The sequence below is a fragment of the Lepisosteus platostomus genome, chromosome 7 (assembly GCF_059453375.1).
Source record: "Lepisosteus platostomus isolate fLepPlt1 chromosome 7, fLepPlt1.hap1, whole genome shotgun sequence".
NCBI lineage: Eukaryota > Metazoa > Chordata > Actinopteri > Semionotiformes > Lepisosteidae > Lepisosteus > Lepisosteus platostomus.
Genome location: NC_142617.1, coordinates 10280106 through 10295677, shown reverse-complemented (window position 1 = coordinate 10295677; position 15572 = coordinate 10280106). Strand labels below are relative to the sequence as shown.

General features: G+C 35.5%; 1 protein-coding gene across 1 annotated transcript in view; it reads right to left on the bottom strand.

Annotated features, from left to right (window-relative positions):
• Nucleotides 1-1059: 1059 nt before the first annotated feature.
• cwf19l2 (CWF19 like cell cycle control factor 2) overlaps nt 1060-15572 on the bottom strand; it is a 43811-nt gene continuing 29298 nt past the window's right edge. Inside the window, exons 13-18 of the mRNA XM_088639190.1 lie at nt 10638-10850; nt 8509-8625; nt 5104-5259; nt 4717-4797; nt 3176-3277; nt 1060-1812 (exon numbers count right to left, since the gene is read on the bottom strand). Coding sequence (XP_088495316.1) covers nt 1672-1812; nt 3176-3277; nt 4717-4797; nt 5104-5259; nt 8509-8625; nt 10638-10850 — 810 coding nt within the window. The 3' untranslated portion in view covers nt 1060-1671. The remainder of the gene's footprint in view (nt 1813-3175; nt 3278-4716; nt 4798-5103; nt 5260-8508; nt 8626-10637; nt 10851-15572) is intronic.

The window sequence follows — 15572 nt, the reverse complement described above, 5'->3', positions numbered from 1 at the left end:
TGACAACAGACAAATGAATATTCCTCATAGGGTTTTTGCACTAGCAGCTTTACATTAAGCAGTAATGTGAAGATAGAGATGTTTTTTCTTCATGTTCCAGAGTATATTTTACATAGTACTGAAGACAAATGACACCCTACCATCCAACAATAAATGCTAACAGTGCAACCAACTGCAGGAAGGACTAATTGTATTATTATTATAGAGTAAATGTACAGAATTATCATTACAAATGCAGCCGAATCTTAATAGACCTTTGAAACAGCTCATTTAGTAGCTACATAGCTAATGAGCTGTGAGTGCACATTGTTCTGATGTGCTAAGAAAAGCCAAGAAATGTTTTTTGTTAAGTACAGTCAAGCTGCAAAATAAAGCTTTTTTTTCTTTCAGGCCCATTTAAAAGACTGCATAAACCCACAAACAATATTCTTAATGACTACTGCTGTGTTTAATTTGCAGCTTCATCTCTACTGGCATGGTAACAGAAGAAAATATGCCAATTTATATTCTATATAGACAGCCTTGCCATAGTTGAAAGCAGGCTCAACATATGAAATGCATGCAAAAAAAACAACCAAAAACAGAACTGACCCTGACATACACAGTGGTATCTGGTGGCTGAGTTATTGAAGATCTGGTTTAAAGGAGGAATATATTGAGGGGAAACTGTATTATTCAGTTATTTTCAAGACCCTTGTATGCTATACAAGCGGAACTCATTATATGTGAATTGTCCCAGACTTTAGACTGTAAATTGTGTACCAATCTACATAGAACTTTCCTTAAACTGTCGACTGACTTACTTATTCTTCCCTTCCCTCTGAACCATATAATACACTTAATTAACACAGTTAATTCAAAATATGTATTGCGATGCACCTGATTATGATAAGAAGGGAAAAACTTCTTAAAAATGCAATGAACTACAAACAATCTTAAGTATTGTTACAGGCCTTCTTAAAATGAAACACAACAAAAAAAACTGGCAAAGTAAGCTGCCAAAGGTAACGAGGCTAACCAAATAAAAAAAAGAGGTTTGGCTTGTAAAGAAATCAAAGATTGTCTGTTTTGACTTTTATCAGTCATACAATTTTATTTTTTTTGGTACAAACAGAAGATTTTTAAAATACATGAAAATTCACATGACATTATCAACTTTTGCAGATCCACTCTTACATAACTGACACTTTCATATAGATTTTAAAAATGTATCTAAGCATCCCTACAGTTCTGTTTCCTCAAGAACTTGGGAACTGTGTTATCCAAAAGAAAAATTCAGGAGGATGTGAAAACTCTCAATAACTTTAAAAGTTAAAAGCACAACATACAAAAGCATCTGTGTTTGACAAAATCTCTTACTTTACATTGGACGTAAAGTAGTTTTAGCTACTTGCAAAATGTAAGTCAATTTAACTGTGTAGTTCATCAAAATTTTATATTCCTTGGGCTGCCAAATCGAGTTCTGTTTTTGTGTATTTTACATTCACCATCCAATGTAGTTTTATGAAAGAACTATTTCATTATGTGAATTTTGCTGGGCATTTTAACCATAGAATTGAGGTAATCTGTAAATATATACTGTTACTCCTGAAGTGAAGTTACTGGAAAGGGTGAGATCAGAGTCAAGGAGACATTTGCCAACTATCTCTCATTATCTGCAGGTCTGAAATGTTAATTGTCATTCCTGGTGCAGTCAAACGGCTTCCACATCTGAGCAAATTGGAGAACTTTCTTCCTCTGGTCCTCAAAATTTTCTCGGATTGGTTTTCTCCAGCGTCTCGGTTCTAGGTCGAGCATGCCTCCAATGATTTCCTTTGGCCAAAGAAAAAAAAAAAGTATCACTGCACCGGAAAAAGATTCAGGCAGAAAGGACTGTTGCAGCAAAAATGAAAGGTTGGACTTTCTTTATTGCCGTAGGCCAAACAGCTGGTCCTAAAGCAGTTTACAGACGAGATGTAAAACACTAATATACTGTATTCTTGTCCAGACACAGCTTAGAGTTGGCGAGTCTGATCTGTTTTTTTTTTCTTCTATCTTTGTAAACCCCGGCCGTGTCAAAATTGTGCTGTATATGTCCTGGACTTTGTAACTCAGGATTCTCTTGACAACAAGAGCATACACCATCTGGCTGAAGATGTTAAAGAGCACTAATCTAATTACTGGTGATAACTGCATTACACTGAGTTTGCCATTAATGCTGCAGATTTGGGCAGTTGCTTGTGTTGATAAAGCACTGAGCCCTTCTGCTGCCAGAAAGCTCTGGAATCTGGAGGCAGCAGCACTCCTGACCTCCACAGATTCTGCTTTATTTTACCATTAATATATGAACAGTTTAGTGCAGCAATAAATGAAAATGCAGCCTGGATGAGTGTTTTAGAGATTAATGAGTCAAAGGCAATCAGGTTTTGTATACACATCACAGACAAGACTGGACAGTGGAAGTACCTATTTTTTATGTGCGGGGAAAACCTCAAAGTAATGGTTTAAGGTAGAAAAAAATATTTAAATCATGCCACTAAACATCAATAAAAAATAAACTCTGCTAAGCTGACAAGTAGTTGTTGGTACTGGGAAGTTTTAACTTACTAATAAGGGAAAATGGTTATAAAGGCATGTTCTTTTTGTTTTTGGCTCAAGTCACCATTTAGAATATGTGCAACTGGAATAAATCAAGTAATGAATTAAATGCTTCAGGACAGATATGAAATACAACCTCCCCTTCTGTCCTGACAATAATGAGTGAAACAAGAAAAAAAAACATGAACTGGTCCAGAGGAAACAACCTCACACTCAGAATGTGGCTCATTTACTGATGAATGAGAGTGCTCGCTCTAGAGTTTTGTCAAAAATATCAGCAGTTCTCTATTAGTTTAGCTGGCATATTGACTTGTTACATCTACACAATGCCAATTAAAAAATGTTGTCTCCAGATGCAGAATTCTATTGGCTATAAGTCAACCTCAATATGCTATCAGCATGAGTGACTGCAGTAAACTTGCAATGTCAATAATAAACTCAATATATTGTAATTAGCTTCACCTTCAATGGAACAGCAGAAACCAGATTGTAATTCTTTTTTAACAGCCTTTCGTCTTAATAAGACAGCTGACAAAATTACTTTTATTACAAAGACACTCTGGAGGCACTAAACGGGCATCTTCAAGGAATCAAATACCTTGCCAAAATAATGAGGGAATTTGTGTTCATTCTCAATAACATGAGCAAAACCACTCTGAAGTCCAAAATCCACAGAGAAATAAGGAAGACCTTTGGGAACCTGCAGGACAAAAACACCATATTAAAAAACAATTACAATCATTTATAATATGTATCAAACAAAATAAGATTTAGACTTTTTAAACAACTGAGTACCAAAACCACAAGACAGCTACAGTAACTCATTTATTCTTGCTTCTCACAAAGCAAGGGCAGGATTTACAAATAGTTCACACAACTGCACCAATGACTTAGATAAATTGGTTCCATATGGTATAGCAATTTATTTCTTCAATTAAAATATAAGTGGAAAAGCATTGTGTCATTTTGCTAATACTTACTCTCCCCCTTCCCTCTGAAGAGTTCATGCTTAATATTTATTGAGATGTCCTTGATACTAAAAAAGGTGGCAAAATATCTCTTTAAATCACAAACAACTACAAATATAACCATAGGTATCTGTATGACAATGGGCGATCATTTTGCCATACAGCCAACTGCTAAATATACTCACAGATGATCATACCTACACAATAATAGTGAGTGCTCCACATATGTGAGGGGACTGCTGGACACTGGATTACCAATAAGAGGGGCACCTCTCACATTGAGCTAATGAATCCATTTCCAGTCAGGCCTGACTGTGAGTGACAGTGTGATCAGCACAATTAATGCTTGCAGGGACAGTAGTGAGATCAGAGTGCTTAAAACAGAAGACATTTCTCAATGACATTTTTCACTGGCAGCTACATAGCGCACAGTTAACGGATGTCATTCGAAAAGGCAGGTTTTTGTGGTACAGATATACATGTGAAGACAGCACGCAAGATCATCACAGTTTATCCCTTGAAACAGGTACACTGCCTCTAAATCGATGTGTAATAAAATGAAAAAAATTAAGGGAATAGAAGAACGCCCTTCTCACACTGAACTACACCTGTAATTTGTAATCACACTACTAGAGAAGCACAGTCGTAGTCAGAGCAATGACCAACCTTTGTAAAAGCTGTAGTTCGGAAACAAGAAAGAGAGCACTGAATTCCCAAGCATCAGGGATGGCCAGAGATGAATATATAAAGCTTTTGTTTACAACTTAAACCAACTTAGGTTTTCAACACTGCGAATGAGTCTTTCCTGGGTAACTCTGGTTGTGTTATAGAATAGCACTATATTTAGAATATTACAGAATATTACAGCTATTTCTGTTATCAAAGTTTGAAAAACTAAGCATATATCAAACATTTCATACTTTAAAGTGTAGAAAAGGGCTTCTATATATGAATAAGACGAATTAATGTCTTAAAGAGGAAACTTCCAGCAACAACACTCTGCTTTTTAAGTTTCTAACCATGTATTGTTTGCCAAAGATGAAATCTATCTTATCTTTTTTCTGGTTTCTAATGAACACACAGAAAAGCAAACTTTTTACTTTTCAACACCACAGTGATTTAATATCACATTTTCCCCACTTTTTAAAAGAAAAGGAAGAGCACAACTCACAGCCCGACGAATATCCCTCGAAGAGAGGTCCACCAGCTTCTTGTTCATGGCCCACTCTTCATCAGATTCCAGAATAGCTTTCTATAAAGAGATCATTTCAGACGCAGAACAAATATCAAATATTAATAGAAAAAGCAATACAATAAAATTTGTTTTCTATATTGGCATGTTCCTTTGGGACTTTTAATAAGAAGTGCTGAAAAGAAACCATTCAGTAAATGCAATACAACTGCAATAGTCCATTCCCAGTGGCCTACTAAAAGATATTAATGTTACCAAATCAGTTAATTGTGCTGTGCAAACTAAAAAAAGCTTGCAATTATACGCAAAACGTGATCCACAAGAAAACAATAGACTGCTATTTACTACATGTAAATTGTGATCTACCTTGAAGTAGATAGGAGCCATATCTCCAAGTTCTCTAGGCAGAGGAATGCATTCGTACACCATGTGACGCCGTTTCTTGAGATTCATATGAGTCTCTAAGAACACACAGTCTTGGTCTTGGTCTTCAAACATCTTCACCAAGGCCTTGCGAAATGCCTGTGGAAAAGCATTTGAAACATTGAGCAAAACCTGCCCCATCCCAAATCTGTCCCAATTCTGCAATTAACTTCTAATCAAATCCACAACCTAGGTCACAGTAACGACCCCCGCAACATCCTATACAAACACCTTAAACCACAGTTATCCCTTGTAATGCAAAACTTTAAGACTATGCCAAACTATATGTGGCAATAACCTTACCCTTTAAACAAAATATTTATTTTATTTAATATTTATATTTAAATATAAATTATTTATTTTATTTAAATATATTTAAATATTAAACCACAATTTTAAGACCAAAACCCTGGGTTTCACCCAAATATAAACACTGACCCAAATGCACAGATAGTCAGTCCTATACTGCCTATAATCAGATACATTTACATTATGAGCAAGTCTTATTTCAAACATTACAGGATACAGGTAGAGTGTAGATAGTGTGCTACTGCCTGCAGTGAATTCCAAGATGTGTAAATAAAAAAGATGGAAGGAAGATGGAAAACAATTCACAAAAGTTTCACACAGGAAAAAGAGGATTTGGCATTGTTATACTCCATTTTGTGTTTTGGCAGCTGTCTTATTAATCTAAATTCGAATTCTTGGTAACTGCAGCTAATGTCTTTAAAAAAAATAATGTGAAAAAGAGACATTCCACACCTTTTAATTTGATTTAATTATAAACGCTCTTTTTGTACTATAGCAGAGCACATGAAATTACTTTTGAAGAGAAGTTTAACTTAAGAAATTTTGTGAATATTCTTACAAAACAGATTAAATCATGCACCAAAGCAATTTCTTAGTCCTATTTTTTAATATTTATTAAATTCCAACATTTATGTGTGTGTTTAATGGTAAGAGTGATGTTTGTTTTAAATTAAAAATAGAATCACAAAGCCCATAATAGCTGAACTGGAGAGAAATTCAAATCAATATTTTAAAATCAATTTAATACATCTGAATTCATTACTTTTAAATGTCTTTGCATTACAACACATGTCATGCATGTAGCACACTCCAAACTTCCATTTATGTTTGGTGTAGGATTTAGCACACAGTCAATTAAATGGTAACAAAAGCACAGTTACCATGGCATTTAAGCATCTGTCTGTAATTTGCCTCTTTTGACCTGTTGTCACCACCTGGATGTAAAGTAGTTCACTGGCAGTTTGTAGCCAAACTCAAGGTCATACCACGAGAATAGGTATAAGAATAACTGAACATAGTGGGAGAAGCAAAAGGAACATTTTACAGTCTGGGCTGCAGATTATTATTATTGTGCTGTCTTATAAGGTATCACTTACTAAGATAAAATACAAATGCCATAATATATTTGGCAAGACATTGGATGATTTAGTACAGAGGCCTAAGAGTCGTAAAGTTAAAGGTCCATGAAATACACAACAGAAATGAGGAATTAAATACATATTGAATTCTGACACAGCAGATGCATGACTTGGACAGCACAATAAACAGACTTTGATAAAAACCTTAGGTGAAAAACCCGGATCAATTAAAAAAATAAAACATTTAATTCAAACAGTTCACAAGTTCCTCAAGGGAGGCAGGCTATCCTACCCAAAACAAGAGTGCAGGTTAGATGTGAATCCTTCTCCCTTCTAGATTTTATTCTAAGCTTTGATGATGAATGTAAATCTGAAGTGGACGAATACAAACACTATGCAAAAGAACATGGCTGTGGAATGTGTTTGGATGAATTTTGAAAGGAACCTGAAAAATAATTTTCCAACTAAGCCTGAAAGCCTAACAATGTTTGTCATTTGTTACAAATTCTGTAGAGACTGAATGAAGTGTTTCTTCGTATGGGCAGGTTTTCAGACAACAACATCAATCCATGAAAGCAGAGTGAGTAAACCAACTGACAATGATTAAATTGAGCAGAAAAATATCCAACACTTGACACTTTTTTCACTGAACTGTAAGTGACATTTACATACTCTTTGGAAACTGCTTTCGTCTTTATACTGCTTTATATAGACTACCGTTGCTTAATTTTATTACTGAGCTCATTTTCTGATTTATAATTTTCTGATTTAAAATATAAAACTATTCTGTCAACACATTACATACATATTCCTGTTGATCAACAGCTTATATATAATCAACTTATGTATATACAGTACTTAAGTATATATTAAGTATGTACACTTAATTAGTATGTTAAGTATATATATATTGCTGTTAATGTACATGCTTATATGCATAAACTGTAAAAACTACATGACTCATTGAGGTGATTATGGTACAACAATGGGATAATTGTTCCAGAAGTGGTTATATTGACCTCTTGGTACTGCAGAAAAAGAATTTAAAAAATCCATTGATTGATTTTAGTGTGAAAAGCTATAAAATGAAGGTACATGGAGCCTCTGTCTGACTTGTGCTTTTGTCTGATCTTAATTAATGACCTCTGGCTTGGCAGTATCTACAATGAGACTAGACATGGCTAGGTGAAAAGACAGCTGTAATGAGCATTTAATCGGAATCCAGCCAGCCAAGCCCATTTGTTTGTCTTGTGTGGCATTTGCAGTCAGAGTCATCGGTCTAGATTCAATTCACTCCTAGTCTGAGCCTGAATAGCCCATACACAAAGCAGGTGCCCTTGGTGGTGTTACTGTAGCAGTCTCGAATACACAGCACTCCCTACGGTTCCCTCCCTCTAATTGAGGAGCCGCTGTTTGATGAGGTCACAAATGTAGTTTGACAGGGGTGCATCTTTATTCAAAAAGTAGCAGGAGCAGACACAACATGACCTGAAGACACACTTTTCCCATACTTTTCCACATTCTGGAGCATACCCCAAAACTGAACCAACATCGGTCTTATTGGAACTACACCTGTTTCAGTGTTTGTTATGATCTCAAAAAGAGACTTCTTGTACACGGTAACATGGCCTTATACAAAAATACAATTTTGTTATCAAAAAATAAAAAAAAGATAAATGGAAAAGTTCATATTTCTTCATAGAACATAATGGGAAGCAGACAGCTTTGTAAAGACAGCAAACAATACAAGTGAATGTGTTTTTATATCACCAGTTTCAAATACTGGTCCACATTTCTGGCATTTATTTTTTATCACTTGTGTTTTGCTGATTCCGTTTCCCAATACCCAAAGAACACAATAACTCTGCTAATTAGAGAACAAGCCTTTTTGCTTATTATAACTTATAAGGCTTGATACCTTACAAGGAGTATAAAGACACTATAGTAAGGTGTAACTGACCTGTATCTCATCCCAGATGTCCTCATCCAGTGCTGTAGCTGCAGAGTGGTGTTGCAAGGGCACTATCAAGCAGTGTCCGTCTGCAAGAGACTGAGAGTTTGGCAGACACAGGTATACCTGCAAGAGAAAGAAGGTATCAAGCTCAAGAATTGTTCAAGAGTGATACACTTTTAGGACAGCAAATACAGAAGATGTCTATTACTAACTATTAGGTTAAAATGAGTACAGCCAGTATTAGTACTGCTACGGCAAAAAAATATATTAAAAATACTGTTTAATGTCTGTCTGCCTTTATCAAGAGCAAATCCCTGCTTAAAGATCAGCTACTACTAAGTAATTTTGCATAGCTGAAACTGTTAACAGTCAAAAATTGATTAAATTGAAATTAGATTTTTCGTGACATTGCAATAGGGAAACAGAGCCCTAAAAAGAAAAAAATAAAATTTAATCACATTTGGAGGATGTTAAGAAAATTAAAAATCACAATCTTTTATATCTTGCTTTCATGAACCCTTCAGATGGATTTGGTCATGTCTCCAAAAATTAAAAAAGAGCATATATGAAAGGTTTGTTTTTAAAATCCCCTGGAGATTCAGCAGCTGGCATTTGATAACCATATAAAACATCCTATTTAGGTCAGTGTTAGATGTAAAATAATCTCTATATTTAGTCATCTCAAAGATAATGTCAAAAACTGCGCAAGCACTAAACTGTCCTTTTATCTCTGACCCAAACGATCTCCATGGCACTTATCAAAGTTTAACTCCTGTCATTCATCCTTCAAGGCACAGAACCCATGAAATATTCAATTTCTATGGGACAGTCACATGGTTTTCCTTCTTGAACACTGGTAAGAACAATTATCAGCCAGTGGAAGATTGATGCAGTTTGTGAAAGAAGCAAGTCCTTACAAACCTTTCATAGATGTTTTAACAGAATATGGGTTTATACCTATTTTTAACATAAAGTGATAAGGCAATTTTTTATTGAACAACAATCGTAGATTGATTACTGTATGTTAACTAACATTTGTCATTGTCTGGATTGATCAACTGAAGGTCTACAGTCAAAGTCAGAGGCAAGCAGTGTGTGGCCACTTCTAGTCACACTGGGTTGCAGATGGCATCTTTTGTAAAATTCTCTTCCATTCTTCTCATTGAACCTGAACACATATGCCTGCTCACTGGTCTCTGACCCCCTAGAGGTGACATGTAGCTAAAACCCATCTCAAAAATATTCAAAGGGTTTAAAAGTCTGGAGACTAGGGCAAAGGGAGCATAACTGTTACATTGTCACCTCACATGAAAACCATGACTATACAAGTAGCATGAGGACATGTGGTGACCTGCAAGAACACTGTCACATCAGGATGAGCTCACAGGAAGGGCAGGATTCGGTCCCAGGACTTCAATGCTTCAATCAATGCTGCACTGTGCATTCAGGCTAACATTAATCTCGACAGGTGACACACTGTGACATCCCCATTAATTTTGGCAAGATATGTGGATCTGTGGAACCACTGATGGACTGTGGAATCCTAAATTGTGAAATCACTGACAAGACTGTGTTTGTCATACAAGGACACAAAGGCCTTGTCCTCTTCAATGGCGGGACCTACAGTATGGTTCCTTTCTTTATTTTCAGCAGGCTTGACATTCAATACCTTAAATCACCTCACCTCCTGGGATCTATCAACTCTTAGTAACTAGAGGAGATTTAGTAACTATGTAATGGTGAACATCACTCGAGTCACAGTTAGACAGGAAGGATCAGTAAACCAAAATAACATCAAAAACAGTTTAATCAATATCCAAAATCCTTATACTTTATTTTTCTAAAACCTTTGTACAGAAAAACCGGGACTTTTCTTTTGATGCTCAGCATTCAAATAATAAAAAGATGTCTGTCTGGCGATGTAGATTTAAACTTCCAGTTATTCTCCTGATAATACATATTCTCCTTCTCTTGCCAAAAAAACAGCTCAAACACTTTTTGTTTGGATGTTTTCATTATTCATGTATCTGTGATGAACTGTAAATCTGGACAGCCAGAAAAGAATACCTGGCAAAGTTTGGCATTATACCAAAGCATAGTATTATTCCTTCCTTCCTCGAGCGGCTCAGCAGTACCTTTGTGCCAATAGCGACAATGAGATGTTTAGGGAGTTCTGAGCTGTCGAAGCAGAAGGGGCATTTCTCCATGCGCCCAGCCAGACGCCTGTGCTCCTGGACAGCCTTCTGTCGCTGTCTCTCCTCATCCAGGCCAGAACGTTCCCTCTGAGCAGCGCTGGACACAAACATGTCATCCAGGGTGTGGTAATCTCCATCCGTCCTCCCCATCAACTGCCAACACAGAAGGGATCACAGGGCTGTTATTTTATAAGGGTGGTACTGACATACGGATAAAGTCGAAGATAGCTGTCCTATGGGTGTGGTGTGTAAACAACATATAGTAGGTCATATAGTAGTACAGTAGTACTGCAGTTTATTTGGTTATCAAAATGTGTTGTTCCAAAAGGGTTACTTTTAGAGAAAAGTGTGGTGTTCAGTGTCCATGGAAACAAAGAGTTGTGGAGGAGGTGCAGATTTTCCTGCTTGAAGTTGAAACTGGGGGGTTTGGAAGTGATGCTAAACTTAACTTTTTTTTTTTAAAAAAAGGTACAAACACAATTATAGTTTTAATTCCAATTGCTTTGCAGTACACCCTCTCAGTGATTCTTTCTTATTTGCAAAACTACATCTCATCTCACTCAGCCTGGGCTACTACTGCTATTCTTTTTTAAACTGTCCCCATATGAAAGAATACAGTTTTAGGTTTATTGTCTAAGGCCTATGTGTAAGCAATGATAACTGGCTTTCCCCAGCTAAATGATATTCCTGAATACAATCCTGTGATACAGAAAGAAACAAATTAAAATGTATTCTTACAACCCCACTCATGTAAAGCCATTCACTTAGATTTGATACAAAGCCTTAGGTCATTGACATATTATTTCAATAATATTTTAACTGCTCAAAACAACTTTCCATTTCTATTTTTCTCCACTCACCAAGTCAAAAAAGTATGCTATAATCCAGCAGAATGTGGATGATTAAAACAAAATTACCAAAATATTGTGAAAACCATTTGAAAACAAACAACTTTTCCACAAAATCTGGGGCAGACATTTTGTTTCTCAGACAAGAAAATAAGATTTTCTTTCCCTGTGCATTTGCTTAAGTAAACTAAGGAAAATATTTATTAGGTATTTCATCCTTAAGATACTGTAACCCTACATTTCTGAAGACAAGGCTCATTTTTACAGATTTGTCTGGTTTTAGATCAGCAGTTGTACTGAGAAGATGGCATCGCAGAAAGCTAAAGGTGTAACGTTTGTCGCTTTCATTTTGAATCTCCATGGAAACAATGACGTCTTTGGAGTTTATTAATAATGCCTCCCCTAAAGGAATTACACACATTACACACATTTAATATGATCAAATAACACACAATTTTCTTATTTATAGGCAAAAAAATAACAACTAGAATTGCGACTCCTTTTTCCTTCTAGAGGTTTTCCAAACTGAACTACATACATAAAACATAATGCTGAATAACCAACACCCTTTGATTTAGCCCATGAAACTAAAGAAGTATCAAATGAGATCAATTAAAAGAAAATTAAAAATGTCAAATACAATAAGCGAGATGGATCTCGTTAAACATATTATACCCTACATCCAATATTTTTTGTTTATTGCTGAAAACCTGTTACAATAAAGCAACTAGCTTCTGCATTGACAACATTTTTAAACATGACATAAAGGACCACACAGTTCTGTTTTTCTAGAGCCATTAAAATGCTTACATAGATGGCAGAAAATAAATCTTCCAAGCAGACAAACTGTTAACAGTGTGACAAAAACAAATACACTCTCCACTCAAATGGGATTGCGCCTTGATCAGTGACTGATGTGACATCCCATTGACAGAAATTATGCTATTCCAAAAAACAAATAACTTTAAAGTTGCTCACTGCTTCATTACCCTTACAGTGACTGCGAGCATCAAATCTGCTTATGAATAATATACCATGGATTATTTTTAAAGAGTGCCTCGTAGTTAACATGAGAAAACAGAAAAGATTTCTGACACATAGACTATTAAAACTAAAACAGTATATCAGAAATGTAGTATAATACATCCACACATGAACAGTATTATGATCGAGTGCCACATACTGTATTGTCCACATGCAGTATTTTGACGCAAACAACCTTGCTAGATTATCAATCAAATCAATAATTATCAATTAAATAATTGAAGAGTTGGTTGTAGCAGATGTCTGGAATGGAATGGATCAGCTGCAAGATGAGAAGCCTTTATGTCTTTACCCTTTTAGTGCTATAACTGGAAAAAAAGTTAAAAAAGACTTAAACATTTAAAAACTATGTGATGCTTTATTTTACATCACAATAGTTAGACAAATATAAAATGTCTTTGTAGTGGAGATGCTAATGCTTATGCTAAATGCTTATGATGTATACAATAGCATTCAACAAAGAAACCTTTAAAAATTAATAATCACTGTTCATCATCATGATGCACAGTACTTGCAATTAACCTTTAATCAAAAGGTCACTTACCTGCAGCACGAATGTCATTATAAGCTATTTAATACAACAAAGAACCAGCTAATGATTTCTAAATTAGCACTTGTTATAATACATTAATCTGCTGCCTAAATAAATAAAAACAGATTGATGAAATTCTAAGTGTGGCTTTGCACAACCTTTTTAAATCCAGCAATAGTATTCCAAGGTTTACCTGTTTTTATAAAACGTCTATGTGAATGCATGTTACAGCCGTGACACACAAGGAGCCTTTGTTTTGCAAGATAAGAATTTATTAACCATCATTAAGCCTTTGCTATGATGTGGAAAACAGGACTGCATTCAATACAATTTAGTAAATAGCTTTATTGGCAGCATATCACCGAATAACAACGGGCTGTATCTAATTTTTGTTTCCCTCTGAACCAAGGTCTCTGAACATTTAAGAGGAAAGCCACATGGTGTGTTAAGTAATGAGGCTTCAGGCTCCAAGACCATTATGGTTTTTCAATGTGTGATATTAACAATGCTCAAGAGAAAATGTTTATTCGTGACGTTTTATCTAGATGGCTTATAGGTGCTTCAGATGCATCTAATTTGCATTAATTGTTGTACTAGAGAACATGTATGAAGGGGCACCACACTGGAGTTTTCTCAGCTAAAACCCTTTTGCTACAATGTGCTCACAGATAGAGCTTAATATCCCATGAATGATGAAGATGGACTTTATGTATGTTTTACGGTAACTTTTTAAGGCAGTTTTTCATCGTAAAAACAAAAAGCACTTCAGAATGCAAATGCAATTGAGAGATGTCAGGCTGTGGTCCTAGCCAGGGTTCAGAGTCTTATATAGAAATATATTGTTAAATCATTGATTTGTTTTTTTTTTTATTGCTGGTTTTAGGGGTGCTGCTGCTGTAAATTCTACAGGAAGCACAACAGCCCTTGCTCACATTTAACGCCAGCATTGAGTCATTAATTCACTGAGGCACAGGCACACTGTGACAAGCTGAAGAAAAGTGCGTCACAGTTCTGCATCTTAATTCCAGAATGTATTTAAAACAAACAAAAACAAAAGACACATTTTTGCAGACTTACATGCATTAACGTTTTCTGTTGAATATTTCTGCCATAAAAAGCATGCAAAAGACAAAAAGATTACTAGATACTAGAGAAATTAAATAATTTAGGAAGAAATTAAACATTATATGAAATTAGTATTGTTCTTTTCACCCATGAGCAGATAAGATCATACTGAATTGTGTTGTCATGTCTTCTCATTCACTTGTTGACTTGTGAGATTACATGACAAGGATGTGCAAGGTCACATCAGAGTTGTTGCAAATGTCTAGGCATTAGCTGAATGCCTAGTTTACATATTAAGATATCAGCCATAAAAGGCTTCTGCTCTTTACCCACAGTATGTCTGAATCAGATATCAAGTGATTCATTTATAGATGCTGTAATTATAAGAATTGCAAAAACACAAAGGGACCTACTAAATACAATTTGAAAAAGAATGAAAGAAAAGGAAAGATTCCTTGCTCAGGGTATATGCAAAAATATAATGAATTTCTACATCTGTTCTACAATGCAATTCCACTTTTTTATTTCTGAACTCCTCACCTCTGCTGTAAATTACCTCTCATCCACTGAATCAGTCCCATCCTCCAGCTACACACTAGTTTGCAATAACAACGTGACATAGAAACACTAAATGCTCTAATAAAAATGCTAATTTGACAAAGAATAATCTTCATTCCAACAAAGAGCCCAAACCTGATCTAAAAAACATTCTAACAAGCTCTTTGGGAGCCAGTGTCATTGTGTATTTTTTTAATAAGTATAGATGAGGACATCAGTAAAGGCTAACAGACAAATGAAACCGCAAATGCAAAACACTTACAATTACTTGTGCCCTACAGGAATCTGTTCTTTCTGTAATAATCCTGTAGTTTCATTCTTACCAATGGCCGTTATTCTGTTCAACACACATCAAGTACATGAATGCTGCCAGCAGGCACTGTCAAAAAACTATTTTTCCTTCTTATGAATGCACGCAACAGTAAAATACTTAAGAGAAGAGAGAGAATCAAATATGTATTTGTAGCTACAAAATCATCCAGCAATACTTGTCTGAGTTATACAGCGATACAGACCTTTCAATTTTCTGGATGCCAGTAGTAGTCATCCAAAGACATCGCATGAAGACCAATACTGTAGGCACAATTCAATTACCATGGGCCAAGTAATCACCTTATTATAGATATACCTTTACAAACCTACTTCACTTACAAACTTTCAGTGCAACAGTCTCAATCCACAAACATTGTGGTATACACTGGAAAAAATACACCAGGTCACACCAACCAGTTTTGGGCAGCTGAAGAAGTGGCATCTGTTCAGATGCCGCTTAGAGATATGGCTGTAATATTGGACATAATTCTTTGTGCAAATGTAACTCGTGTAGCT